This window comes from Penicillium griseofulvum, assembly GCF_001561935.1.
Source record: "Penicillium griseofulvum strain PG3 chromosome Unknown contig_6, whole genome shotgun sequence".
NCBI lineage: Eukaryota > Fungi > Ascomycota > Eurotiomycetes > Eurotiales > Aspergillaceae > Penicillium > Penicillium griseofulvum.
The window spans coordinates 1,131,863-1,159,561 of NW_024467419.1; the positions used below are offsets into that span (position 1 = coordinate 1,131,863).

A 27,699-nucleotide genomic window follows, 5' to 3' on the forward strand; every position below is an offset into this window, starting at 1 on the left:
CGAATTTCGCAGACAGCCCATGAGGCCCCCTTCACATCTACTCGAGGGTTTCGACAACCATGGCATCACCCAGTGTACCTCGTCGTCGGGCTCACAGCGAGGATGAAGAAAGCGAAGATCCAACATTTGATCCCCCAGCCGAACCCTCAAGCCATAAACGCCCCCGCCTGAACCCCGCTGAAAGTGATGATGGATCGGAACGTGGAGAAGAGAGCGAAGGTGGAAGTGACGGAGAGAGCGATGAGGATAGTGCTGGATCTGAAACACCAGGAGCAGTTTCCCAGGCCCCGCGTGCGATAGCCCACGATGGCCTTGGCCCCGGTGGCTATAAGCCAGGTGCGATCGTCCGGATCAAGGTGACGAACTTCGTGACATACACCTCAGCGGAGTTTTATCCTGGACCAAAGCTCAACATGGTCATTGGTCCAAACGGAACAGGCAAAAGCACTCTGGTCTGTGCCATCTGCTTGGGCCTGGGATGGGGACCTCAGGTATGATATGAGCTATAATACTACACTGCCACCATATGTTAACACTCATCGATCTCTAGCATCTTGGACGCGCCAAAGACCTGGGCGAATTTGTGAAGCATGGGGCCCGAGAGGCTATGATTGAGATTGAACTATGCGGACCGCCCAAGACCCGCGCCAATCCTATCATTCAGCGAATCATAAAGCGCGATGGCAACAAGAGCTTCTTTACACTCAATGGATCCTCCGCTTCTAAGAACGACGTTCTGAAGCTGGCTCAGTCGTTCGCCATCCAGGTAGACAACCTCTGCCAGTTCCTTCCTCAGGATAAAGTCGCTGAGTTTGCTGCACTTACACCGATTGAGCTTCTTCATTCTACGCAAAGAGCAGCAGCTGGTCCCGAAATGACCCAGTGGCATGATGCCTTGAAGAGGTTAAGAGCTGAGCAGAAGAAACTAGAGATGGACAACAGCGGCGACAAGGAATTGCTACAGAATATGGAGAATCGCCAGGAGATGCAAAGAGCCGACGTTGAAAGAATGCGCCAGCGAGCCGGGATTAAGCGGAAAATCGAGATCCTTGAGCGTTGCCGTCCGATTGTAGAGTACAAGGAACACCACCTTGCTGTCGAGGCCCTGAAGGTCACCAAAGCCGAAGTCGAGCGAGAATATCTTCGGATTCAAGCAGAAAATGAACCTATTTTGCGTGCGGTCAATGCCAAAGAGGCCTATATCACTCAGCTGAACGGTGTAAAAGATGCCCGAAAGGATTCTGTTGACGAGGCATCCAAGGCCGCCACTGCACGTGCACACAAAGTCGAAGAACTCGAGAGTAAGATCAAGGATCTCAATGATCAGATTGAGGCCGAAAAGAAGAGTGGTACAAGGCACAAATCCGAAGGAGCATCGGTTCAGCAAGCCATCAATAGGCTTCGACGCCAACAAGAAGAGGAGGCCGTGGAGTTTGACCCAGAATTTTACAACGAGACTTTGGTAAGAAGCCTTGCGTTCTCCACTATTTGAACCAGCGTGCTGACCATAACATTAGAGAGAGAAACGACTCCAAAAGCGCGAGCTTGAAATCAAGGCTAGAGAAATCCAAGATAGGAGGCAGCCCCTTCAGGACCAGCAACAGCAAGCGCAAAGGAATATCCAGCAGGCCGAACGCCAGTTGAGTAACTTGGACTCAGCCTCTGGCCAACAAGAAATGAAGTTGCAAAATTCGTCTTCTGATTCCATGAAAGCCTATAAATGGCTTCTTGAAAACCAAAGCAAGTTTGAAAAAGAAGTCTTCGGCCCTCCAATGGTTACGTGCTCAATCACCGACCCCAAATATGCCGATGCTGTTGAGTCTTTATTCCAGAAGACAGACTTCACGTCATTCACCGTGCAGACTAAGAATGATTTCCGCACCTTCCAAAATGCGATTAATCAAACATTGCGGCTCCATGATATTAGTATCCGCACCTGCTCGCTGCCACTAGATACTATGAGGCCTCCGATGTCTAATGATGAACTTTCGCAATTGGGATTCGACGGTTGGGCAAGGGATTTTTTGGTCGGGCCCGACCCTGTGATTGCCATGCTGTGCAGTGAGAAAAACCTGCACTCGACTCCTATCGGACTGCGTGATATTTCAAATGAAGTATTTGCTCGTTTGGAGGGAGGGCTGCTGAGCAACTGGGTATCTGGGAAAACAGGCTATAACGTGACTCGGCGTAGAGAGTATGGACCAGGCGCCACATCAACCCGGGTTCGAGAGATCAAGCGTGCTCAGGTGTGGACCTCACAGCCTGTTGATGTTTCCCTTAAACGTGAATACCAAGAGAATATCACGTTATGGAAAGAACAGCTGCAGGACGTCAAGGAAAAGCTTGAGTCCGAGAAGGCTGCCGTGTCAAGGATACGTGAAGAACACGAGCAGGTTGAACAAGAAATGGTATTTTGCACAATTCTCTTGCCTTCATCACACCTCATACTGACTTCTAGCGCAGAAAACCATTGAGCAAGAAAAGAGCGCAAAACAGACAGCTCACACTCAGTACCGAGCAATCCCAGAGAGGATCTGTAAGTTTCTTATCTTATTCTTCTGCCGTCACTTGTCTAACAATTTGCAGCTCAACAAGAGGCCAAACTTGCAAATATTAAATCGATGTTTGAAGGAGTACGGGAGAGAGTTCTTGAGTTCCGCAATAAGCAAGACGAAATTGCGATTCGAAAGGCTGAGGCCGCTGTCGAATATGCCGTAAGTTCATCACGGACATGTCTGTCTACTTTTACCTGACGCAATGTAGGATGCCGTCGAACTTTTCCGCCAGGCTCACGAGGAGCTCGTGAAAGTCGAGGTTGTATTCTTGGAGGCGACTTCCGATCTCCAGACCCTGCGGCATCGCAACATAGATAGTACGAAGTTACTAGAAGAAAAGAGACGAGAGGCGCAGGCAGCCACAGTTAAATTAAGGGAATCCAAAGTGAAGGCCAGAGCAGTTTTCCAGAAAGCTCAGCAAATCAGCCGAGAACTACAGAACCAACCCGACGCGGAGGCTATCCTTGAACAGCTCGATGATCATGACATGGATAAACTCGAAGCCGATATTGACTCTGAAAAGGCCCGGCTGGAGCTCACCCATGGTGGTAGTAGCCACATGATCAAGGAGTTCGAAGATCGTGAAAAAGCCATCGAGAAGTTGCGCTCCAAACTCGCCGATTTCCTACACAAGCTTACGGAACTTGGCAATGCCATCGCGGACATCCGAAAGGACTGGGAACCCAAGTTGGAGGCGCTTATCGAGAAGATCAGCGATGCCTTTTCGGATTCTTTCCGCCGCATCGGTTGTGCTGGGCAAGTTTCCTTGGGCAAAGCGGAAGGTGAGCCTGGGCCCAATGGTGAACCTGGCCCTAGTGAATTTGGAGAGTGGTCGATTGTGATTCACGTCCAGTTCCGTGAGGGCGCGGGACTCTCAGTCTTGGATTCACATCGCCAGTCTGGTGGCGAGCGAGCCGTGAGTACGATCTTCTATCTCATGGCACTTCAGTCGCTCTCCGCTTCGCCCTTCCGAGTTGTCGATGAGATCAATCAAGGTATGGACCCGCGAAACGAGCGCATGGTTCACGGACGTCTGGTGGACATTGCCTGTGCGGGCGAGTCTGAGGAAACCGACGAGAATGGCAACCCCATCGGTGGTGGTGGAGGCGGCCAGTACTTCCTCATTACACCGAAACTACTTGAACAACTGTCTTACAAGCCGGGTATGCGTGTGCTTTGCATCTACAGTGGAGAACATATGCCTGAAGATTATGACCGGACCAACTTCAAAAAGGCAATTCAAAGCATGAGGAAGGTGGCCGCTAGGGCGATCACTAGTGGGCCCTCTGAAGTTATGCAAAGCAGCGGTCAAGTGAATGTCTATGCCTAACGAAGTTCTCGGGGATTTAATTTATTCTGCGATACCCAATTTATCCAATTTACCCCATATTCCGTGCGAATCTCGGCCGGGAGGGTTCATTTTAGAGAAAAAAAAAGGAGCATAGGCATGGGCGTCAATATTGTAAAAGAAAAGATCAGATCTCATAGTAAAGGTCTCGAGACGTGGGGTCACTCGCACAGACACGGAGTGGCCGATCGTGCATATAGGGGGCCAAAAAGGAGTTCGTCCAGGGATAGAACTTCCTTCCTACCAACAACCATCACTAAAATTTAGGTAGTTTCATACCTATGTCCAACAATTCTATAACATTGGAATTAAGGAAATAAAAAGAATAATATGGAAAAAAAAATATATATATATATATATAAAATAAAATTTGAATACCTCAACGGAGACTCGAACTCCGAACCTTACGATTACCGACGATAATCTCGTTTAGGAGTCGTACGCGCTACCATTGCGCCACAGAGGCTACGATATTGATTTTTGACCTGCCAGCGTTAAATGACTTCTTAGCCAAACTACCTATGTATACTCTTTATTACTATGTTGTACTTCCACATGTTGATATTATGGATAGTCCTACAACATACATGGATGTCTTGCGTTGAATGACTCGTTGACTTTACCTAGTTTCAAACTGAGTTTGCTACCCTTGAGTCTAGTACAGTGTCTCCTGATCCCACTGTGCAGTTTATTAACTTATTATTTTTATACACAGTACATAACAGACTCTATAGAATTTAGATAAAGGATGTTGAATACTCAGCACAAAGATAGACCTCGGGAAAATCGTTTAAGAGAAAGAATCTCGTATCTTTAATATAAGTGGATCCACCAGAACGGAGCCGCAGTGGACTTGGGCCAAAGGTCAAAGAGGTCAAAGACCTAACTTTTTTTCTTTCTTAGCCCCGGGAGGGCTGCCTGAAATCGATAAATATGATTTACATTGGATCGGACGATTCGACCAAAAAAGAAATAGATCGCTCCTCGCTTCCACATAAAAAGGAAAGGAAAGAAAAAAACCTGCAAAGAGAGCTCAGATCGACGTCTCCGTCGATCACCGGAGGTTTGCACACCAATGGGCTGTTGACATTAGGCATCCGTCTCGCTAAGATCAACTCTAATATGCCTTTGTTTCTGATTTCATGTACACTGGTAAGGGGTGTCTCATGTCATCTACATATCCCCCATCGAGATGACCATGCATATCCTGCACAGGGCTGATCGACACTGCTTTGTGGTCTATTGGTTCAATATTCTACGATGCAATGCAATGCAAACATGTTTTTGTCATATTACCTCTCTCTTTTTTTTTTTTCTTTTCTTTGCCAATCGTCCAATACCCACCGGACAATTCACCGCTTCATATTGGCCTAAAAATCCTTCGAACTTTGTATGAGATGTGAGTTGAGATGATACATCATGTTTCAATACGGGATGGCGCTTCCTGCACGGCCCCCAGAACGCATTGGTCACTCTGTTATCCTTTTTCAACGGCCCCCAACGTGGCTTGTTTAACTATAGAAGTCACAAAGACAAAGAAAACTGTAAAATAAACTTAAAAGGATGTATATTGAATATCTCGGCAAAAGTTCAGATCTGGACGGCCTGGTGACTTGAATGTATATTGCGAACCAGGCTACAGACTAATTAGGAAAATGTACCTTGTAACATGTAATAGATAATGCATGCTCTACTTGGTTTGATGAAATGCGACAGAGCACAATACCAAAGAGACGGGACCAAAGCCAGACCTGTATCCAATAATATATACCTAAATGCATATATGTCGACCCAATGGTATGAGTACAAGGATGTATACAAGGTATAACCGCCAGGCCCCCAGTAAAAGCCTAGAATGCAACGGTAGGATCTATGATCTACCATTCCAGTCACTTACAGATCTCTCTACCAATCCAATGTAAGGTGATGTGTTCGTGGCCTTTCCTACCCAATCCCCGCATAAGGGAAGAAACAATTGCCGGCATGAAATAACAGAAAATCACACGTCGATCACCCACGATCTACCATTAGCGTCCACATAATCTTCGGCGTTATACGGTGAAATTGCCGGTGAAATTGCCTTGACAAGGATTCCCGGATTGCCTGCTATGCGACCGGATTAGTAACGGAGCCCCGGATGATCACTGCGTCAAAACTCTACCTGCACATGTACGGAGCAAAGAGGGTGTGTTTCTTATTGCAGTCGCATTGCATCCCCGTAAGCGATCAATGCCCGTATGTATCCGTTAACATGTGGAAATTTCATATGATCAGACCCATGCCCCTCCTCCCCGCTCCCCCGGTGTATACGGAGGATGTCCGGCTTGCATTGCATAGGCGTTAAAGGTGTAGGCGAGTGGATCCCGAGATATCACATAATGTTGAGTCATCGGGAAGCCATAACGGCTGCGACAATGAATCCTTTCGGAGGGTAATCCGAATAAATGTCGCAAGTCTGAAGGATCTAAAACAGGATGAAATGGAGAGGTTGGAGATGATGCCCAATTAGGCAGGACCTTAATGAAAGTAATCAAAAGATTGAACTTTATTCTTTCTCCAGAGTCTATGGATGAACGGAGTACTCCGTCTATCGAACATAGGATAAGTACCGAGGCAAGTTCATGTTAATGAAACTATCAAGGACTATCAAAGGTTAACTATGTAGACTATGTCCGGGTATATGGCTTGATTTGGATATGGTTTCATGCGCATGTTTCTCGGATGTTTCATAGCTCTAGTGGAGTGAACAGAGCGCAGATCGCAGGCAGATACGACTGTAGTAGAGACATAGACCCATTGGGGGGTCAAAGTGGTCCAGATCTACCAATGTGCTGAGAATAGATATGAAAGGGGGGGGATAAACAAGGAGCAGGATCTACGATGACGAGCGATCCAATATCACCTCCCTAAAATAGCAATTAAGCGCATGGAGCTCCATGTTCTCCATTTTCGAGACAAAAATATGGAACCTACGAGATGGTCAGTTCACAGGTCGAGCTGGAACAGCAGCCCCCGATGCCAGGGGGCCCCACGGCCGATCGCACACGGGGTTTATACCAAGGCTGGAAATGGTACGGAGTGTGGCCGGTAAGATCCCGACTTAATTTTGTGATCGCCCTTGACGAACAGGTCGTTGTTTCACGGAGTTTAAGATGTGCCGAGTTTCCAACCGTCTCTCGCCTAATACCCCTTGGCGGCTATACTCCGTGCCCCTAGATAGGACTAGTACGGCTCGGTAGGATTATACCGTAGCCCTTATTTATTATTAAGTGTTTCTCTCGGGCCCGACTCTGTGGAAGCGACCGCCACCTTTTGCCAGATCTGCCTCTTTCGAGACGGCCAATTTTGCACTCCGTTGTAGGTGATCGCCGTCGATCATCCCTCGTTAGGCATGTCGGTTATATAAGGTGATTTAAGGGTCTTCATTTTTTGCTTTTGGCGTTGACATTTCTATTATTACTTTCGCCCCCTGATTTTCAGTCTTCGGGTTCGGGTACGGGCTATACGATGAATACGCTTTTGATAATCTACGGTGTAGAATGAATGTTCTTTTTCCTTTTTTGGGGGCCGGAAAGGATCAAACACTGAGATATGGAATCCTGAAGGAATATTCCATACACGCTATTTAATCAAACATATCATCCTCCATCCAACAGGAATATTAATGTGGAAAGCGATAGGGGCCAAACAACATCAGGGTGGATTGACCTACACATCAAATTAAGTATCTAATCTAAATCTACGCACTATATGATCAATATAGATAGTATGCAGTACGCTGTATGCGCATCAGGGGTCTAAATACGAGTCAATGCACAATATCGACATTACGTGGAGGGCTGCATCGGAGACAACCCATAAATGGTCATCGCTTAGCGATGGCGGGCGATCATACACTGAGTCAGCAGGAGCTATGGCCATGGGTTATCCCCTGAAGTTGGATCTTCGTTATCCACCGATCAATTTCGAATAGGAAGGAGGTTACGGAGTACATAGTTATAATTATATAGTACGGAGTAGATTAAGATTAGATATTGGAATAGACTTTCTATACATAGTAGAAAGGTAATTATCATCGACGAATCTTGAAATTGTGTCCTGGAAAATGAGTATAGATAAAACTCATTCGACCGGTTCGTATTAATCAGAATTCAATATTCAATAATTCAATGCATTAAGAGCAATGTAATATGTACACTACTGCAGTCTTCGTCGGCGGGAAGATCCTATGCGGATATCCTAGTGATCGGACGCAGACAGGTGCATCGGATACAATGCCAGATTAGGGCTTGCTGCCACGTGAAATGGAGACAAAAATATAAAAGGTGCATATTATATGCGCACTTGCATATTGGCGCATCGTCCAATAAAAGTACCTTCCCAAGTAGTACAAGTGTAAGATCGGATCTACCAATCCCGATCGGCGTGTAACAATCTTGGCGGTTTAGCATTTACAGTAACTTCGGGGATCTACGGGGATTTAGGTAATACGCAGTACGTATAATTTCTCGGGTTACAACCTTCCCAAGGAATAGGCGAACATTAACTTTTGAATTCAGTGACGCTTGGAGGATTTTAATTTTAATTATAGTTTGGAGTTTTGAAACACAACATGATGTGATATGTGATACAGCAGTTGCATGGACATGCAAGTGCCATGTGTCAACCTCTTCACAAGGCAACCAGGACTCTGTAGGGGATGTCGTATTGAGCGTATAGGTATATTATATACAATATATCACATCGAAGATCCAAGTTCTTCGCGTGGACAAGTTCAGCCCCACTGATTTGCGACCATTGACTCAACCTGGGTAAGTCTGTGTGTCCGGGACGAAAGGGGTGAGACAGTCGCGTGGCATGGGCCCAGTGCCCCGGGACCAAGAGACGATCAGCGATCACGGCTGAATCCGCTAACTACCCGGATCTATAACCCAAATAGGATAGTTCGATCAATGATGCTCCTCGGTTTAAATTGATCAGACTATTGATTGACAGAAAAAAAAAAAAATAGAACGAGTACGTGGCTTACTATAGAATATAGTAGAGTGGAATGGAAGGGGGGAAAATATCCCTTGGTTCATCATTTGAATTTAGAAAAAAACTAAATGCAAAGCGTAAAATCCCTTCCATGGGACTCGAGCGGGTCACACTTTTGCCGGTTTCATAACAAAAAGAAAAAAAAAAAGGGAAAAAGGAAAAAAGGAAAGATAGGCTTCCGACCGTGAAGTTTTTCAGAATGGAGATCTCTGAAGTATATTTTCTATATGACATTGCTCACAAATATGACTTACATGACTTTGTGACAATAAGCTGAATATGAAAGGTCAAATATCCAATGTGAACCAAGACCCAATCAATGTCCGCGGAATCCAAAGACCGAGGCCAGGCTTAGTTGAGGATAGTCCGTACAAGTGCCGACAAGGGGGTTGATCATCCGTAGGCCCGGGACGATCCTGACGCTCGAGCCATTCTAGAATAACCAAATCGATCGTTATGCTGTTGGGTAAGGGAATTGCCGGGTAAGACACGGAGCGAGGAAGAAAAGGAACCAAAATTAATATACGAATAATCTATATCCTATCGCCACCTACTTTATTTTATACAGTCCTTTCTACAATATTACTCCGTCACCGGCGATCTCTCGTAAATGGCTAAATAGTGGAGCTCGCTTCCACGAGGCCGGGATAAATCCACCTCTAACGGCCAATCCCCAGTCGCACTTGTGCAGAAGCCGTGCACGGCCAAAAGACAATTACAGGTAATGGTAATCAGAGTAATGTTCCAGAACGCCGATCGTTTCATTAACTCGTTTTCTTTGGTAGACATAGAAAAGCTCAGTTCCATGGCTTCGAGGAATGATCTTCAGGAGCATGGTCTTAGAACGACTCTAGGCCTTTGTTACCGTATGTGGTCTTAACCGCCGAAGTGAACTTTCCTTTTTTCTGTTCTCAAATTAGATTTACGATAAGACTGTGATCAGAGCGTACATCATAGATTAACTGGATATTACATACGCATCATGCATTAGAGTGTGAGAGAAACAAGTTTTCCCCATGCATGATATGTATACATACATTGAGGTACTCCGCTCCCAGTGCCTCTTAGATCTGTGTAAGCGAGGCCCAAGGCCATGGATTAACTGTTTCAGACATCCCCTCCTGGTCTCGCCCCCAGCGCTTAGAGCCGCCCTTTGTGATGAGAATCCGGGATGGAAAATTAATAGATTAATTTTAATTCGCAGTGCATGGAACCATGGATAGTATGTACGGAGTACCCTGTTCAGCGTATGAGCAGTGCAGGCGTAAATATGAATCCAAGGTTCCGGAGGTGTGGCCCAAAACGGACTAGTCACATCCCTTTGTGACCTTCCCTTTTCGCTTGCGCCGTTTTTCTCCATAGCCACGCGACAAATGATCTCCTGAACCGTGTTATCCCCGGGTTTTGAACTTATAATTATTCTAATTTTCATCATAGTTCAAAAGAAGAGATAATAAGAACGATTATATCTATCTCTACTCTGTATACAGCCATTCATCGCTCTCGTAGATCAACAGATCTCTGATCGATCAGCCGTTTATGGGGTGGCTTAGTATATGTGACAGGTCCAGCAGGATCTGCACTAACCGTAGCCGAGGTGCAATCGTCCAACGGGGTTTTTACGGCCTCCCAATTTGGGTTTAGGGCGCTGCACATCCCACAAGGCTGGTAGGTTAGGGCTTTTGCCTCTCTCGCGTGGTTGAATCGTCATTCCCCACGTTAATCTCCGAAAAGAATAATTATTTATTATTGATCTCGCTTAGATTAATTTTAAATTGAATTTATTAAACCTAAAGTAGAAAAATCAATTAAATTAAGCTTTGGAGCATACTGCGTCTCATTAAAAGTAATTAAAAATAAACAGAAATTAAAAAAAGTAAATACAAAAATTAAAAAAAAAGAAATAAAAAATGGTAACGTAAATCGTAATTTTGCCTGACTCGGCATCGTCCGCTGGCGATCATCCAAAGCCGCCCGCCTGCTTTCTAGGTATAAACCTCGTGGCATCCCCCACTCACTGAACAAAGCCGAACTTGAAACGCACCTAGATCAAACCTCTCCAACCCATCTTCTTCATCATGGATCTCTCCAACCTCCTCTCCCACACGGCAGTTAAGCCAATGTATACTCCTCTCGAGTCCAGCTACTATAAGCGCTCGCCGCCTCTGTCGCCGCCAGCCGAAGAGCCTAAGGTCTCATTGCCTTCGATCTCATCTCTCTTTGAGGGTGCCGATGGTGCCCAACAGGCAGCTAGTGAGTACTTCCAACCATACTACAACCCCTAAACATCCCCACTAACATATACCTCCCAGAGCGCCAACGTCTTTCACCATCTCTCGGTGAACGCCACTATGAGCTTCCCCCAACACCACCCATGCGCCCCGGCTCCGGCCACAGCCACCGCCGTGCATCTCCCGTGGAGTCACTCTCCCACAAGGAAGCGCACCACCTACACCGTTCCTCAATCTCTAGCAACAGCTCAATCCACATCCCCCGCAACACAGCACCCTACGCCTCGCCCGCACCAAGCGTCTCATCCTACACATCTCCAATCGACGCTCCCCAACAGCCAATGTACTACCCTCGCCCACCAACCACATCCTCCTTCCAGCCTTCGACCCCAGCATCAGCTCCCCAGATGCCCTCAGTCCAGGTCCAGACGCAGCAGCACTCACACTCGGCTTCCGCTCTCATCTCCCCCGTCACCCCGGCCTGGCAACACCACCACTACTTCCCGCCCTCCACCTCAGCCCCGTACCAGCAGAACCACGACCGGTATATCTGCCGTACCTGCCACAAGGCTTTCTCGCGCCCTTCCTCCCTGCGCATCCACTCTCACTCGCACACTGGCGAGAAGCCCTTCCGCTGTACCCATGCCGGTTGCGGTAAGGCTTTCTCCGTGCGCAGCAATATGAAGCGCCATGAGCGTGGTTGCCACTCTGGTCGCCCCGGTCCTGCTACTGTTGCCACCGCGCTTGTTGTATAAGCGGGTGGCTTTGTGGCATTCTTTCGATTCTTGTCATGTTATTTTTCTCAAAGGGGTTTTTTCTTTTGTCTGGTGGGGATTTCTTTTGTTTGGCGTTGTCTGTGATGCCGTGATGATACCCTGGATCTTGGTTTTGATTCTTTTTATGGGATTCCCATTTGGTTTAGATGGGTCGGTTCTATACACTATAAAATTACGATCTCAATGTATATTTTATGACGAAGACTCTCTTTCTCTTCTTGCTCATACCGTAGTCCTCGTAGCGCCCATAATTCTTCGTTCTTTGTTAACCACAAATTAATGGTCCCCGAGGGCAAGAGGTCATTCTTATGACAACCCAAGTACTAACTTGTACAAACATCGAATTCATTCTTATCTATCTGAGCCCTAAATGTATCATCAAATCATTACAAACATAATGTTGGAAGTAATCCAAATAACCAAAAAGAAAAGGTATCTAACCAACTCGCAAGCCCTACTCATCCAAAACCCCCCTCACCAAAGCAGCAAGACTAGTCTCATATCGCGCAGGGTTATGATCACTCAACATACCCCCCGCAAAGCGCAACTCCCCAAACCAAGCATCAACATCCCTAATAAACCGAATCTGCACACGCGTCGCCGGCCTCCCAAGCCGCGGATACCCATCGCTCCCAAGCTCCGGCGCCGTAAACGCATCCCGCTGTAGAACCCGCATCGTCTCAACGACAAAAACCTCACCGGGCGGCATGAGTTTCGGCGCACGCATCTCATCCCGCAGCAGTTTCAACGTCTTCCAAGCCCACGCATCTTCACCGACGCCATCGCCCGCATTAACTACCAGCGGAGGCTGGTTAACGTAGAATTTGTGGATGATGCTTTGACGGAGTGAATCGCTGACCCGTTGACGGATGTGTGCTTTTGCGCCTGTGGCGTCGTCTTTGAAGGATACTGACGCCGTGTGCATATCGTGTAGAATGCCCAGCGATAGACTGGGGACTATGTCTGAGCCGTTTACGATTGTTGTTATTAGGCCTCGCGTGGCGAGGCGGAGGAAGGGGGACATCGTGGCTGGGGGGCCGTAGGCGTAGACGTGGATTGGGCGATTTGCGGGGAGGGTGTAGGTTGGTAGGGTTGTGTCTGGGGCGGGATTGCTATCTGCGGTTAAGAGACGGGGACGGGTGGCGGGTTGATATGAGGCTGTTACGAAGGATGTGCCTGTTGTGGAGGGGTTTGGTTCTGATATCATTGTTGCGAGGAGGGCTGCGACGCCTCCGCCGAGTGAGTGTCCGCATAGAATTATGCCGTAGTCTTGGAATTCTTCTAGTGCTGCGCGTAGGGTGATCATGACTCGGCCGCCGCCGCCTTCTAGGAGTCGCTTGGCTGAGGCGTGCATGCCTTTGTGGACCTTCCAGCTTTTGCCTTGCCATTCGAGGTCGTCGTAGTCGCAGGTCATGTCGGTGAGGATGTCCTCGAAGCCCCATGTTCCTCGTAGAGTTAGAACAACCGCTTTGGAGTCGTGGTCGATGGAAAGATAGTGCACTAGTGGGAAGCCTGTCTCTGTTTCACCGGCTGCGTTCGACCCACCCGCTGGGTCGACAAATGATGATAGTAGGATGGTGGAGGGTGGGAGACCTGCATTTTCTGAGAATGCACTATGCTCGTGGCCGTCGGACTTGGTATTGGGTAGATTCTTCGAGCCACTAGGAACACCCATGACCGTGAGCGCATTCGAGCCATATGAGGCAGCGGAGAACCGACAGAACCGGCGAATGTTTTGTACGAAGTGTCTCTCTGGAAAGATGCCTGGAACAAAGCCATCGCGATTGAGCGCCTGGATGGTTTCCATGTCTTCATATGCACTTTTGCGAGGCCGATGTGCAAGCAGTAGCGAGGTCTCAGACCCGGCAGTTGCTAGTGAATACAGGCTGGGGGTGTATGATTGGGATCTGTGATGCATAGATGACGAGCCAGGACGGCTATCATTCGCATACACACTCCCATCTGCTTCCGATCTTGTCACAGACAGGGAGCTGCTACTGCGAACGTGAGTCTGGACAGTGACAGGCGATCCAGGACGCATACTAGCACCACGGCGTGAGAGGAATGTGTCGGTTTGAGTGAGGAGGGACTCTTGGCTCTTCTCTTGCACCGTGAAATGTCCCCCTCGTGAGACCCTAGAAGCATGCATCTCGTGAGTCGGGGCGTGTTTCGCTTGCGATTCTGGCGACTGTCTTTGGGAGGAGTTTAGAAAGGGTGACCTCCGTAAACCTCGATTTGGGGCAGGGGTTGTCGGTCGATAGCTCAGAGGTTCCGTTTGGCTCTTCTTAAGAGCGGGTCTGCTGGCGACCTCTCGCGCAGTGGCTTGCTTCACGGCTGCTGTCCCTTTTGTAGGCCTGGGAGGTAAACGAGGACTTGGAATCACTGAGGGCCCGGATGGGTTTATCGATGGCCTCTTTCCTGGTGGTCGTTTGGCCTCATTTCTTTCCAGAACAGCTGGCTTAACCTTCTGTGCAAATTTTGCGAATGGGCCTTTGCTAAGTGTAGCCCTGGGAGATTCATTCGGTGAGTCGGGAGGTGTTGCACGGTGCTTTGGGGCAATTCCCTGTGTGGCATCGGGATGCAAATGGGACTGATCATGATGAGACTTCACCGGACTGTTGGACAATGAGTTGCCCGGCAATGCTCGTTTATGATGATCAGACTCGGGTAGGGCAGGAATTCCAGAGCCATCATAGGGTCGCAGCTGAGTATTCTGCGATTTGTTGAAGGCTGTCCTAAACACCACTGTATGCCTGGGGCCCCGTCGCTGGAAATCGGCCTTATTGGTATCCCCGTAATCATGATCGTGATGGAATCTCTCCTCTATCATTTTCGTGCCAGGCGGCGCGGCGATCTCTGCCGTATCATCGTCGTAGATATCGACCGTGATTGTTCGCGCCGTCAGGACTTCCGATCTGATAGATGCATGACAACCTTGAGGAAGTTGGCTCATAATGTAAGCGCGGATATCCTCATCGGATGCTTGCTGCTGGCCATCCAACGGAATAGAGAGACGACGCCCGAATGGTTCAGACATGCTCGACCGTCGGACTACATCAAAGGCTTCCTCGCCATTTCCAGGCATCACAAAGGAAGCACTGCCAGGCTCCACCAACTCTTCATTAGTACGATCAGGAAATTGTAGTTGATGGGATCCAATCACGTCTGCCCTTGCGCCGTTGTCCAGGATGACAACATCCCAAACAATCTCATCCCCGCCATTCTCACGCAGATGTCTTTCGGTATTCTTCTTACCCCAACGCTGCAATAGCGCGAAGCCTAGAGAGCCGATGAGGAGGTCTCCGACACCGATATTCTCCGTACTTCTGCCTGGCTCAACGGATCTAAACTCACGTCGAATAAGCGTGATAATAGCCGCAATCGCTCTCGAAGACTCAGTGGATCCAAGAATAGCATCCAAAGTAGACAGAAGTGCCTGGGAGAGATTTGCAACTGAAGACAAAGTAGTTGACGAGAAATGAAATGTCGCTGCGGCGAAAAAAGATGCCGAGGTCACCGTCGTGTGGAGCGTTGCTAACTAGGGGGTTGTTAGTCCAGACCAAGTCGACAGCCCTGCAGGGGTTCAGGAACATACACTTCGCTCGAGGAGAGACTCGGCTTCTGTTTTGCCATGTTCATCGCCACTACGAATCGCGACATCACGCCCTGCTCTGGTTAAAATCCCCTCGACTAAAGCCCGGCTTAGTTCTAAGCTGGTCAGAGTCGTAGCTCGCGCGCCATCCAGGGCCGCCCCGCCAAAAAATGTGCCCAGTCGCAATGATAGTGAGGTTGACTGGGTAATCAAAGATATCAATGACGCGACTGGTCGCGGGAGTAGAGTCGATCCTGAGGGAGCGTGAGCGTGCGCATACTCCATCTCAGCAGGTTTTGCTTCATCTTTGGACTTTTTAAACATATCAAGAATATTCCATGAAGATAAGATTTCATTTGGAGTTCAATGTTCTCTCTGAAGCCAGTTCCCAACACCCAACAGTTGAGATCGGCCATTTCACATGTGATCATACACGGAGTATTCCGTACTTCAATCTAATTCACAGATGTCTACATCATCGCTTTCACGTCACCTCCATATTGCACCTTGCGAATCTGACTTCGGTCGCAATCTTTCACACTCCGAATCCCCGATAGGCCCATGTTCTGCCATAAATCGGCCAAAAGGCCCTTAAGCACCTGTCTAGCCCCATCTCGGCCCTGAATACTCAGTCCGTAAATCACCGGTCGACCAACAAGAACTGCCTTGGCTCCTAAACACAATGCCTTGATCACATCCGAACCTGTCCGAATTCCGGAATCGAAAAGTACCGTCATCTTGTCCCCAACTGCATCGACTATCTCCGGAAGAACATCCAGAGACCCAATAGCACCATCCACTTGACGGCCTGACGAAAATAATTAGCAATGACATAAAAAGCCAGTCAAAAGCACCTACCACCATGATTTGACACGACAATACCATCACACCCATATTTCAGCGCCAACCTCGCATCCTCCACATGCTGAATGCCCTTCAAAACAATCGGTCCATCCCAATTTTTCCGCAAGAAAGCCAAATCCTCCCAAGAATGCGGATTCCCAGCAAAAATATCCCCGATCCACGCACGTGAAGCGCCAATGATATCCTCCTCAATCTTCGATCCAGTTTCCTTCTCGAACTTCGCACGGAAAACAGGATCGCTAAACCCAACCTGGTTTCCCACCCCTTTGATAAAGGGCACATAGGCATTATCCAAATCGGCTGGTCGCCACGCCAGCGACCATGTATCCAAGGTAACAACCAGAACTGAGAACCCGTTCTCTTTCGCACGCTTTAGCAGCGATAGCGTAACATCGTTGTCCCTCGGCCAGTACAGCTGATACCATCGTTTCCCATCCTTATTGGCGGTCGCAACATCTTCAATCGAGCTCGTGCTCGCCGTGCTCATCGTATACGGTACACCGACTTCCTCGCATACTTCTGCAAGACCTGTCTCCTTGTCTTCGTGGAAGATACCCTGTACGCCGACCGGTGCTACGATAAGGGGAGTATCGTATTTCTGACCAAAGAGTTCGACCGAAACGTCTTGCTCGGGTGTCTATATATTTCAGTCAACGAGAACGTAGTTTCATTGTATATTGTAGCTCACATTTCGCATCATTCGCGGGATCCTATCTCCGTTAGTTTCTGAGTATTGTAGTAAATATCTGGAAACCTACAGCTTCCATTGCCGGAATGCCAGACGGTTGCTATCCATTGTCGCTTTCTCGCCTGCTCCGCCGGCGACATAATTAAATGCGCGGACACCAAGAGACTCTCGAGCTTGCTCTTCTAGCTTGCGGGGATCGGTGGTTACGCCGGGCAGGATGCCCATTAAAGCGCCCTTGCCGTAGATCTCCGTTTGGTAGTTGCCGTAGTTATCAGACATTGTAAAGCGTTGTAAATTGGTTGGAATGTTAAAGAATGCAAGTTCAAAGCTGGGGTATTAGCAAGTGCGGAGATGCATTAGACCGAGGTTACTTAGTTTCATGTTAGCTGCATTAACGTATTAACGGATTCAAAATAAGATCTTCTATAAAATCATCTTCCTTCGTATTTAACCTAGGTATACCTTTAACATCATTGCTTTAGGCAACAGCATAACTACTCCAAGCTTTAAGTCGCTCACCATACCTCCAAACAGGCATAATCCAATGACGGCCTGCGCTCCACATCCATACCACAGTAGACCGTGCTCTGAATTCTAGTCTACCTTTTCTACCATACCTCGGCTTCAAGACTCTGAAGATGGTCCGCGAGGAACCCGCATACCTGTGAACCGAGGAAGTACCTGATCCCCAGAGCGAGGTATAGACTAGTTAGGCCGACGGGTTGTGGTATTTCTATTCTCAGAGAGCTATGAAGGTCGAGAGCACTAGGTATGTTAGTCTGTAAAGATAGGCATAGAAGATAGCTAGGAACTGGACAATGGGCTGGACTTTTAAGAGCTGGGGGGGGGGTCGGAGAAGAGAGAGTTACGGTATAACTCACCGAGAGTCTGGTTGGTTTCTCGTAAGGTGTCTTCAATAGTAGTTGGGTAGCTATTTTCAGCATCTTTGCCTTTCCATACCAGTATGACGGGTGTGTCTTCTCCATAACAAGCAAACCAAGCATGATCAACGCCCGGAAGATAGATGTCGCCCCGAATACCCACGCCATGTCGTGTATTGGGTGGTAAGTGTTATTGTCGATTTCTTTGGTCTGGGTCGGTGCAGTGAGTTTCCAGGGCCCTTTTCTTCGAAGCCAATGGCGAAGGACTGGGGTGTATCTCGGCCTTTTCTAGGAGAGCATTTTCTGTGAGTGGGGTTGCCGTTGAATTCACTATAGACTTAGCGAGGATCGTCCTTTGAAATTGGTTTGTTAAATACATTTATTGGTCAGCTCATGATTTCCAGTCCAAGTCAAAATAATGGCAAGGGAGACATGTTGGGCCCATTGTATCAAATCGAGTCGTAGAGCTCGGTCAACGCCGGGGTGTGCATCTTCGCCTTTTTGATACTACGCTAGCTAAGCGTTTGCAACAGGGGTAGTAGCAAGACATGTTGTCCCATTGGCTAATGAACAAGGTAGAAGAATCCGAGTGAGTCAACGCTAGCCCTGTACAAAAGTTGGGAATAGGTAGAGATCTGCGGCATGTCCAGCACCTTTCCGTGTCTCACTTTTTTTTTTACAAGGGTAGGCTGGTGGACTTGAAAACCTGACGAATAAAGTAGTGTTTCTTGAATAGAGTGGACGGTCTTGGGTATAGCGACTTCGACCCCGTTCAAACCAGGTCAAGGAGATAAATTTGGTTCCGGCTTTTGACCAATTAAAAGATAAGTGCTAATTGCAAGGAAAGAATCAAGAACATTGGTGGGTATCTCAAACAAAAAAGCAAACAAACGCGTGCGTCAACAAGAAGGGTAGTCCTTTTGCGTATACCTAGGCCATTACCGAGAGAGAATCACGCCGAGTGCCAGATCTTGATAGTCATGTCGTCAGATGTGTAGACTACCATATTTTCATCGTCCGACAAAGTAATGGCCCGAACCCACCCTGTATAGCCGGTTAAGACTCGGACGCAAGCAAACCCTAATGGAGCAGCCCACACGCGGATCGTCAGGTCATCGGCCGCAGATACCACCTGGTTCCCATCAGTAGAAAATGCGACCGCATGGATAAGTCCAGAGTGACCTCGGAGGACGTGGAGCATGGCGCCGGAAGTCGTATCCCAGATGCGCAGGACCTTGTCCTGCGACCCGGATGCCAGCAGTTTCCCGTCAGGGGAGAAGCAGACGGCCCTGATGGAGGATTCATGGCCATTGAGTTGATGTATTTCATTGCCGGTAGTCGTGTCCCAAAGACGAATTGTATTATCGTCGGAGGTTGAAGCGAGGGTCTTTCCGTCAGGCGAAAAGGCCACAGCCCGCACCCAACCCGAGTGTCCATTGAGGGTTTTGAGCAGCGAGCCTGAGCTCACATTCCACAGGCGTACGGTGAAATCATCTGAGGCTGAAGCGAGAGTTCTTCCGTCGGGGCAAAATTCTACCGCTCGTACTTTGCCGGTGTGGCCTTTGAGCATGCGGTAGGTGAAGCCGGTGTTTACGTCGCTGATGCGAATGGTCATATCATCGGAAGCAGTGGCCAAGTATCGGCCTGCTGGGGAAAATCTCACAGCTCGCACCCAGTTGGAATGGCCGTTGTCTTTTGCGGCACCGCGCTGGAGACCGGTGTTGGCGTTCCATAGACGGATCATCATATCATTTGAGACTGAAGCGAGGATTTGATGATTGCTGGAAAGAGCCACATCCCAAACCCAGCCAGTATGGCCATCAAGGGTTTTGATAGCGACCAGCTTCCCAAAGGAAGGAGTGACTAGGTCTGTCATTGGTCGGTACTTTTTTTTCTTCTGGGTGATTCTGACAGATTTTTAATAATTTTTGGTTGTGTGGGACCCAGGATAGCAGAAAGAGAGGATGTCGATGTTCCAGATCTTTTTAAGGCGATGAAAGGAAAAGATCAAAACTTTCAGATAGTAAAATTAGAAGTCGTTTGCGGAGCTTTGTGAAAAAGGTGGAGGGACTTTTCTCATGGTGAGAGTGAAGTTAAGAGCGTGGTCCGTCAGCAATGCATTGCGGGGTGAAGCAGGAAAAAGTCCCGTTCATAGCAAATCTCAATACTAAATCGATTATAGTGCGAAGAGAATCAGAAAGGTGATATTTCTTCTTGTCTTCGCAAATAGGCAATAGGCAAAAATGACAGGATTTGCTATTATGTAAGCTGGCCAGACCCGTCTATCGCGAGATCTGCTGACCTGCCTATTTTGCTCTGTAACGGTAAACTTTTATACTCGAAAAAGGAGACTTGCTATAGGATACATTGATATAATATTTATGGGGATCTCTATAGTTATTATTCCGGAGTACTTCGAAACTTGACTTAGTATTTGGGGCTGCATAATGGCCTCAGGCATCAACATTTATGTCTCTACTCTTCAAAACTGGGAAGGTTACAATACATTCATTCAATGTTAACATTTGAATTTATTATCTCTATCCAATTCTAATACAATTCTAATACAATTCTAATACAATTCTAATACAATTCTAATACAATTCTAATACAATTCTAAATAAGAAATAAATTAACAAATCAACAAACGGAATAAACGGAGTTCAATCCCGAAGTCTTATCAATCGACTGCAAGGGATTATCCAATGTCTTGGCACTTGGCAACTTTATTTCTTCCTTTTCGTTTTTGGCTTTTTCGCGTGAGATTTCATCCGACTTCGGCTCTAAAGTCTGTGTTTGGGAAATAGGCCTAGGGGCCTTTCTTTCTATCTTTTAACATCTGATAGTTTCTCATCATGGGTTATGCTGAACCTGACACCGGTTTACCCAACCAAGACGTGTCTGATGAATTCAGCTCGGGTCCAACTCTCGACGAGGAACGGATTGAAAAGACTCTAGTCAGGAAGATTGATCTACATATCCTTCCTTTGGTGGTGTTATTATATCTCTTCAGTTTCTTAGATCGAGGTACGTGGGGGTGGGGTGCCTGACTCATCTCTTTGCGATTGTGGCCTGTGCCGAGAAATCGAAAACATCAACTGACATGAATATGCAGTCAACATTGGAAATGCGCGATTGTATGGCCTGGAAGAGGACTTGGGACTCGTTGGGAACCAGTACCAAGTCTCCGTCTCTATCCTATTCGTGACCTACTGTGTATGTTTATCACGCAATCCAGTCACCGCACGGACCCTAACTCCAATGTTCAGTTTTTCGAGGTCCCATCAAATCTTGTACTCAAGAAACTAAGGCCATCTCGGTATATTGCCACGATCTCAGTCTTGTGGGGTATCATTGCAACCCTCACAGGGATCACTCAGAATTATGCCGGCTTGATTGCCTGCCGAATCCTCCTCGGAGTCGTAGAAGCAGGTCTTTTCCCGGGCTTCATCACCTACCTCACTTTGTTCTATAGCAAGCGCGAGATTGCTTTGCGAACAAGCTACCTGTTTAGCAGTGCTGCTATTGCGGGAGCCTTTGGCGGGTTGCTGGCTTACGGAATTGGGTTTATGGACGGCATCTGTGGCATGCGAGGCTGGCGCTGGATCATGATCATCGAGGGAATTCCGACAGTTCTCCTTGGCGTGATAACTTGGTTCGGCTTGGCAGATGACCCGGACACAGCTTACTATCTCAACAAAGAGGAGCGGGCAATTGTTGCCCGTCGCCGAGCTCGTTATATCGGCCAGACAGAGTCTGCCCAGAAGTTCCACTGGGCGGATGTGAAGGAGGGTGTCTTAGATTGGAAGATCTGGGCGTTCTCCATTGGCCAGTTTGGTATCGATACCATGCTCTATGGATATAGTACCTTCCTTCCCACTATCATCAAAGGCATGGGCAAGTGGACCACCGCCGAGGTCCAGGCATTGACTATCCCTTGCTATGGACTGGGTGCCATTGCCTATCTTGTTGTTGCCTGGTTGAGCGATCGCACTCAACACCGCGCGTTCTTCATTTGTCTGTTCTGCGCTATCTCGGTCGTTGGCTATGGCATCTTGATTTCGGACTCGTCTTCGGGTGTACATTACTTCGGTGCCTTGATGGTAGCCTTGGGGCTTTACGTTGCTGTTGGTTTACCTCTCGCCTGGCTACCAACGAACCTACCGCGATACGCAAAACGCACCTACGCAACCGGCTTGCAGCTTACCTTTGGAAACATCAGCGGAGTTATGTCCCCTTTCTTGTATCCTAACTCCGAAGGCCCGCGCTTTGTCCGTGGTAATGCTGTCACCCTGGGTATGGTGGCATTTGCAGGTCTTGTGTATGGTGGCATGTGGCTTTCCTATCGGTTTATCAACAAACGCAGAATCCAGGGCCTGGAGGACGAGAAAATATCATCGCTGTCGGAGCAGGATATCCAGGAAATGGGTGATCGAAACCCCAGATTCTTATACAGCATTTAAATTCCCCAGCTGGACTATCTCTTTTGTGAATGGGTCTTTACTTTCGGATGTTGTTTTTATGCATACAGCGGGGCATATTCACAGTCTTCGGTCATCAAGTCAATGTTCACACAAGTTCCGATAATATTTCAGATACTAGGAGCTTAGGAACTGCATATAATTACTTTCGAGGGCCCCTATACTTATCTACTGGACTTGAAGGGTTCGTTCTGAAGAGCGTACGCCTTCAAAAATGATGACGTCATTTCCAACTTATGGCCATGGGGTATATAAAGTCCGGGGTAAACTTACGTCTACAAACATGAACTTCCGACCTCTGAATTCCAAATTCTCATCACAGATCCATTGAGTTGGTAACACCATCAAAAATCATGAAGTGCTTCAAGCCCTTGAACCGGGCATTTCAAACAGCCACTACCTACCCCGTGCTTTCACATCCCCTTCGCAGCACCTGCTACCTCCAACCACAGAAACTACCTCAAAAAGAGGATCCCATCCTCGAAAGGTGTATCCTAAATCCTGAACGTGCAGAAACTTGCCAATCCGGCACGGACGACGAAGTTGGACGTCACAAAACCCCATACGACCCGTCCAAAACAGCACCCGAGAAGGAGCACCTCGCGCTAGAGGAAGAATACAGACTGGAAGGGGATACCATCCACGATCCGCTTTTTGTCAGTCCGGCAAATAGGGATGTCAGTCAACCTGTGGATCCGATGGCTGGGGTTCATGGTTTGCAACACTTGAGGAGTGTTAAGGGCTGGACTAGAAAGCAGAAGAAGGCGCTTCTGAGGACGGCACCGTACGAGATGAGGAAATACGAGAATGTATTTTCTGAAATCAGGAAGCCTCATCAAAAGGTGTCCTTTCTAGGTTGATATGGTTGGCTTTCTTTGGGGCTGACTTGATCTATATGTTTTGAGTCCACTGGTTTATCTCGTTAACTGTTATCAAATTGAGAACAATGAGACTTCCTGATTTATTTCATCTCTTTCACATTGTTCGCACCTAAAATATTCAACCCACATATGGGAAAAGCTCAGCTTAGTCCGACCAGGACCCCGTTCTCGTTCTCGAATGTCAGGCTAATCCTTTCTGTCCACTCTTTAGTATTGTAGTTGGATACAGTCGAGAAGGTCTGGAAAATGCGAGCCACAAGGTACGTGAGCACAATCATGGAATACTGTTCTGCATGATTATCAGTTGATGTGTTGATCATATGAGCAAGGGAAGGAAGCTTACGGCCAGGGCATATTCTAGGACCCTTGTTGAACGGGATAAAGCCGGGCATATCGGTGTTTAGGTGTTCCCATCGCTCTGGATAAAACTTCTCTGGATTGTCCCCAAAGTCTTTTCCTAGGCGATGCCGAGCCCAGGTTGAAAACACTACAATATCACCCTTTCGAACTAGAACAGGTGACTGGCCATCGGCTCCTCCTCCACTTGGAATCTTGGAATGCTTGTTTGCTACTCTTGCGTTGAGCACAGCGGCAGGGAAAACTCTCATCACTTTGCAAGTTATGTGTCAGTGCATGCTCGATGGTAAATTAGTTATTGGACTTTCCTCACCTTCCTGGAGTACCCAGCGAACATAATGCAACATCCCAAGCTGACTCCATGTTGGTGGTGTAAGTCCAATGGTATCAATGATGCTTGCTCGGAGCTTTTGAACGATACGTTCGTCCTGGGATAAGCAATAGAAAAGACCGGAGAGAGTGGTGCTCATGCTATCGTTTGCGAGCACAATACTCATTGCCTGATCAGCAAACTCCGAAATGTCTTCGATCTTGCTGGAAGCAGTGTCAATACGTCCATCTTTCGTTTTTTCAATGCTGCTTCGACTATCAACTTCCGGCCTGCCATGAGCCACGACATATTCCCGTGCTCTCCGACACGACTGATGGAATTCTCGCTTAGGCCCCAAATGACGAAGTGGCCCACGAAAACCATCTCGCGCGACTATTCTTTTGATGACATGGAAATCATCTACAAACTGCTTCTTTTCTCTGGACTGAGTAAGGCTGAGGGCATCCACAGACTCTCCGAATGAGAAACGGGTCTGCATGTCCAAAGCGAGAGCAGAAGTACAACGCTGAACGTCAAATACCTGGCCATTTGGCGGAACGTGTTGAACAAAGGCCTGGTAGTGTTGTTCACATACGTCCAGGTCAATGGCATTTCGGAGGTTAGCCACTCGACTCCGAAACTGCCCTCGACTTCTCTTCCAGTCTGCGCCATCAAGAGTAAAAATGCCATGTGGAGTGACTGGACCCAGCACGGGTTTTCGCAGGGGAGAACTATCAAAGTCTATAAATGCTGTGGACAACATTTGCTTGATGTTTTCTGTACTGCAGGTGAAAATCAATCGGTAGCCGAGAATGTTGGATTCATATGTGTCCCCATATCTCTGGAACAGAGAATTTGTATACCGGAGTGATGTTCGCTGCCGAAAATGAGAACCCAATTGTATTGCTTTCGCGATGCCGAAGACGTCGTATCGAAATTTATCGCTTTCATCGCAGAGCTTCTCGCAGCCATAGCGTTGTTCAAGTGCCCGCAGTTTTCGGGTCTGGCATAGTCCTCGTGCTAGGAGAATAATAACAAAAGCTAACAGAATAGCTCCTAAGAGTGATGGCTGAGTTGTCATGGTTGAAATCTTGCGTTGGTCAGATAAAGTACTGGTCGACAGACGGGACAGTATAAATCATAACTCACCCCCATGGCTGGTTTTATATGCTTACGAATTATTTGAAAGAAAATTATTTAACGAGTCAGATATAACTGTGAATAATGTGTCATACTGTACAACACTATCTTGCCAAGGTTCTTTTGGAGGCAGATGACGCTACGGAGTACTCCGTACAGGAATATTGCAGTAGCATTGCGCCTATTTTTGCTTCTTTGGACAAATGTAGCTAGTTGGGTATGAGAAATGGGATTCAAACTTTTCTATTAATTTTAGTCCTAAGATTTGCAAGCGAATTGGCAACATGTACTGAGTATGAATTTACATATCTTGAGGGCAAGGTTCAATATTATCCTGCAGTTTGCACACAATTTCACTCCCAATAGTTGACAGAAACACATTGCAAATATGAACCTACAAAACGAGTCTGACGGTTCCTCTCTTGTCTCTCAAGTAGAGCATGCGCTGAAGCTTTCAACCGACTATGCACTCGGGTTGGTACACCCCGATGGTCACTGGTACGGCGAGATGAATGCCAATGTCACTGTCACTGCCGAATATATCTTCCTTCGACAGGCCTTTGGGCTGGATCTCAAAGCTGACGCCATAGCTTACTGTCGTTATCTACTATCTCAACAGAATAGTGATGGTTCCTGGGGTCTGGCGCCCGAACACCCAGGCGATGTATCAACCTCGACCGAAGCATACCTGGCACTGAAGATCTTGGGAACAAGCCCGCATATCCCAGCCATGCGGAGGGCCCGAGCATTTGTGCTGGAAGCAGGAGGAATTGCGCGCGTACGCGTCTTCACTCGTATCTTCTTGGCCACCTTTGGTCTATTCCCTTGGGATGCAGTACCAGAACTTCCTGTGGAGCTTATGCTTCTGCCCTCCATCTGTCCAATCAATATCTATACGTTCGCATCTTGGGCTCGCGGTACTATTGCTCCTCTATTGATCATCTGCCACCATCGACCTGTGTACTCGCTACCGAATGGAAAGTCCGCCACGAACGACTATCTCGATGAGTTATGGCTAGATTGCACAAGCAAAAGTGTACCTTACGGCCAGCCCCTCTGGGATTTACTGTCTCAAAGAGAATTCGCGGGGTCAGCATTCGGCGTTCTGGACAAAATACTCTACCAACTAAATGGACTTCGTTCCATTCCTCTGGTTCGTGCGTACGCCCGAAAACAATGCATCAAATGGATACTAGAGCGCCAAGAAAAGACCGGTGACTGGGCGGGAATATTCCCGCCCATGCATGCAAGCATGTATGCATTCACGCTGGAAGGCTACAAACTGAACGATGACCCGGTTCAGCTTGGGTTCCAAGCGCTGGAGCAATTTGCGTGGGAAGACGAAAAAGGAAAAAGAATTCAAGCCTGTGTCTCACCTGTTTGGGATACGGCTTTGATGACGATTGGGTTCTGCGATGCAATGTCACCCAATCAACAGGCCATCGACAAGGCTCTCAAGTGGATCAGAGCTCGCCAGTTGCTTGAACCCCGCGGAGATTGGCGGGTATACCGACCCCAATTAGCTCCCGGTGGCTTCAGCTTCGAGTACGAGAACAGCTGGTATCCCGATGTGGACGATACAGCTGCGATTATCCTCGCTCAGGTGAAGGATGATTCTGGATCTATTGGCTCGGATTCTGTAATTGCTGCAGCCACGTGGATCCTGGGCATGCAGAACCCCGACGGAGGGTGGGCTGCTTTCGATGTGGAAAATGATAAGCTGTTTCTCAATAAAATTCCATTCAGCGACATGGATAGTCTGTGTGATACATCGTGTGCTGACATTACGGGGCGGATCCTTGAAGCCTTTGGTCTGATGATGAAATGTTCCTCCGGGAAGGCCGATGCGGGTCTTATGTTGCTTCCACTGCGTGCCGCTTGTGCGCGCGGCGTGCAGTATCTCGTTTCCACACAGAAGCCCAATGGATCTTGGTTCGGACGATGGGGGTGCAATTACATCTACGGCACTAGTCATGCACTATGTGGTCTGGCTTATTTTGGTGATGAAAGTCGAGTTCGTGTGATAGTTAAGCCGGCTCTGCAGTGGCTGAAGTCAAGACAAAATGACGATGGCGGCTGGGGCGAGTCTGTTCTATCATACAAATTGCCCGACGAAGAGAAGCAGGCTTCAACGCCGTCGCAAACTGCGTGGGCGTTGATGGGATTGCTCTCTCATCTCCCAGTCACAGATGATGCTATTGAGAGCGGGATTCAGTATCTTGTGTCTTCTCAAAAACCAGAGAAAGGCATCGGATCATCATGGCCTCAAGTAGTATACACTGGAACTGGGTTTCCAAATCATTTCTATTTGGGTTATGACTATTATCGCCATTATTTTCCTATGATGGCCCTTGGGCGGTATTTACAGGGAACTCAACGCTTGCATTGAAGATTGAATTGAAGGCAAACGACTTTTGGGAATTGTTTTCAATTTCGTAAATATACTCGAAACTCATCTAAATCTCAGAAATTGGCCCTGCAGTTCAAGCGAACTCAGATGCAGAGTCTAGTTTCACTTTGCAGGTTGAATATGGAGTAGACAACCCCGAGCCGCCTTA

At 47.8% G+C, this 27,699-nt stretch overlaps 8 protein-coding genes across 8 annotated transcripts; 5 read left to right on the forward strand and 3 right to left on the reverse strand.

Moving 5' to 3' along the window:
- Positions 1–59: 59 nt before the first annotated feature.
- PGRI_075390 (DNA repair ATPase SMC5) lies at positions 60–3,885 on the forward strand (the record flags this gene model as incomplete). Its single annotated transcript, XM_040795253.1, has 6 exons — positions 60–491; positions 551–1,462; positions 1,518–2,408; positions 2,464–2,536; positions 2,587–2,714; positions 2,764–3,885. The coding sequence occupies 6 exons, from the start codon at positions 60–62 to the stop codon at positions 3,883–3,885; spliced, it is 3,558 nt and encodes a 1,185-aa protein (XP_040652930.1).
- Positions 3,886–11,018: 7,133 nt separating this feature from the next.
- Positions 11,019–11,926, forward strand: PGRI_075400 (Zinc finger, C2H2; the record flags this gene model as incomplete). Its single annotated transcript, XM_040795254.1, has 2 exons — positions 11,019–11,193; positions 11,253–11,926. The coding sequence occupies 2 exons, from the start codon at positions 11,019–11,021 to the stop codon at positions 11,924–11,926; spliced, it is 849 nt and encodes a 282-aa protein (XP_040652931.1).
- Positions 11,927–12,401: 475 nt separating this feature from the next.
- On the reverse strand, positions 12,402–17,370 carry PGRI_075410 (Lipase, class 3; the record flags this gene model as incomplete). Its single annotated transcript, XM_040795255.1, has 6 exons — positions 12,402–15,485; positions 15,543–15,655; positions 16,033–16,347; positions 16,398–17,040; positions 17,092–17,113; positions 17,162–17,370. The coding sequence occupies 6 exons, from the start codon at positions 17,368–17,370 to the stop codon at positions 12,402–12,404; spliced, it is 4,386 nt and encodes a 1,461-aa protein (XP_040652932.1).
- A 1,554-nt stretch (positions 17,371–18,924) lies between these two features.
- On the reverse strand, positions 18,925–19,848 carry PGRI_075420 (WD40 repeat domain-containing protein; the record flags this gene model as incomplete). Its single annotated transcript, XM_040795256.1, has 1 exon — positions 18,925–19,848. The coding sequence occupies one exon, from the start codon at positions 19,846–19,848 to the stop codon at positions 18,925–18,927; it is 924 nt and encodes a 307-aa protein (XP_040652933.1).
- Positions 19,849–20,827: 979 nt separating this feature from the next.
- Positions 20,828–22,435, forward strand: PGRI_075430 (putative MFS transporter; the record flags this gene model as incomplete). The annotated part of the gene is made up of 3 exons (XM_040795257.1): positions 20,828–20,999; positions 21,088–21,188; positions 21,242–22,435. 3 exons carry the CDS (start codon positions 20,828–20,830, stop codon positions 22,433–22,435), a joined length of 1,467 nt encoding a protein of 488 aa, XP_040652934.1.
- A 371-nt stretch (positions 22,436–22,806) lies between these two features.
- PGRI_075440 (uncharacterized protein) lies at positions 22,807–23,313 on the forward strand (the record flags this gene model as incomplete). The annotated part of the gene is made up of 1 exon (XM_040795258.1): positions 22,807–23,313. One exon carries the CDS (start codon positions 22,807–22,809, stop codon positions 23,311–23,313), a length of 507 nt encoding a protein of 168 aa, XP_040652935.1.
- A 161-nt stretch (positions 23,314–23,474) lies between these two features.
- On the reverse strand, positions 23,475–25,082 carry PGRI_075450 (cytochrome P450 monooxygenase afumB; the record flags this gene model as incomplete). The annotated part of the gene is made up of 3 exons (XM_040795259.1): positions 23,475–23,623; positions 23,678–23,944; positions 24,005–25,082. The coding sequence occupies 3 exons, from the start codon at positions 25,080–25,082 to the stop codon at positions 23,475–23,477; spliced, it is 1,494 nt and encodes a 497-aa protein (XP_040652936.1).
- Positions 25,083–25,529: 447 nt separating this feature from the next.
- On the forward strand, positions 25,530–27,530 carry PGRI_075460 (terpene cyclase/mutase family protein; the record flags this gene model as incomplete). Its single annotated transcript, XM_040795260.1, has 1 exon — positions 25,530–27,530. The coding sequence occupies one exon, from the start codon at positions 25,530–25,532 to the stop codon at positions 27,528–27,530; it is 2,001 nt and encodes a 666-aa protein (XP_040652937.1).
- Between the last annotated feature and the right edge of the window lie 169 nt (positions 27,531–27,699).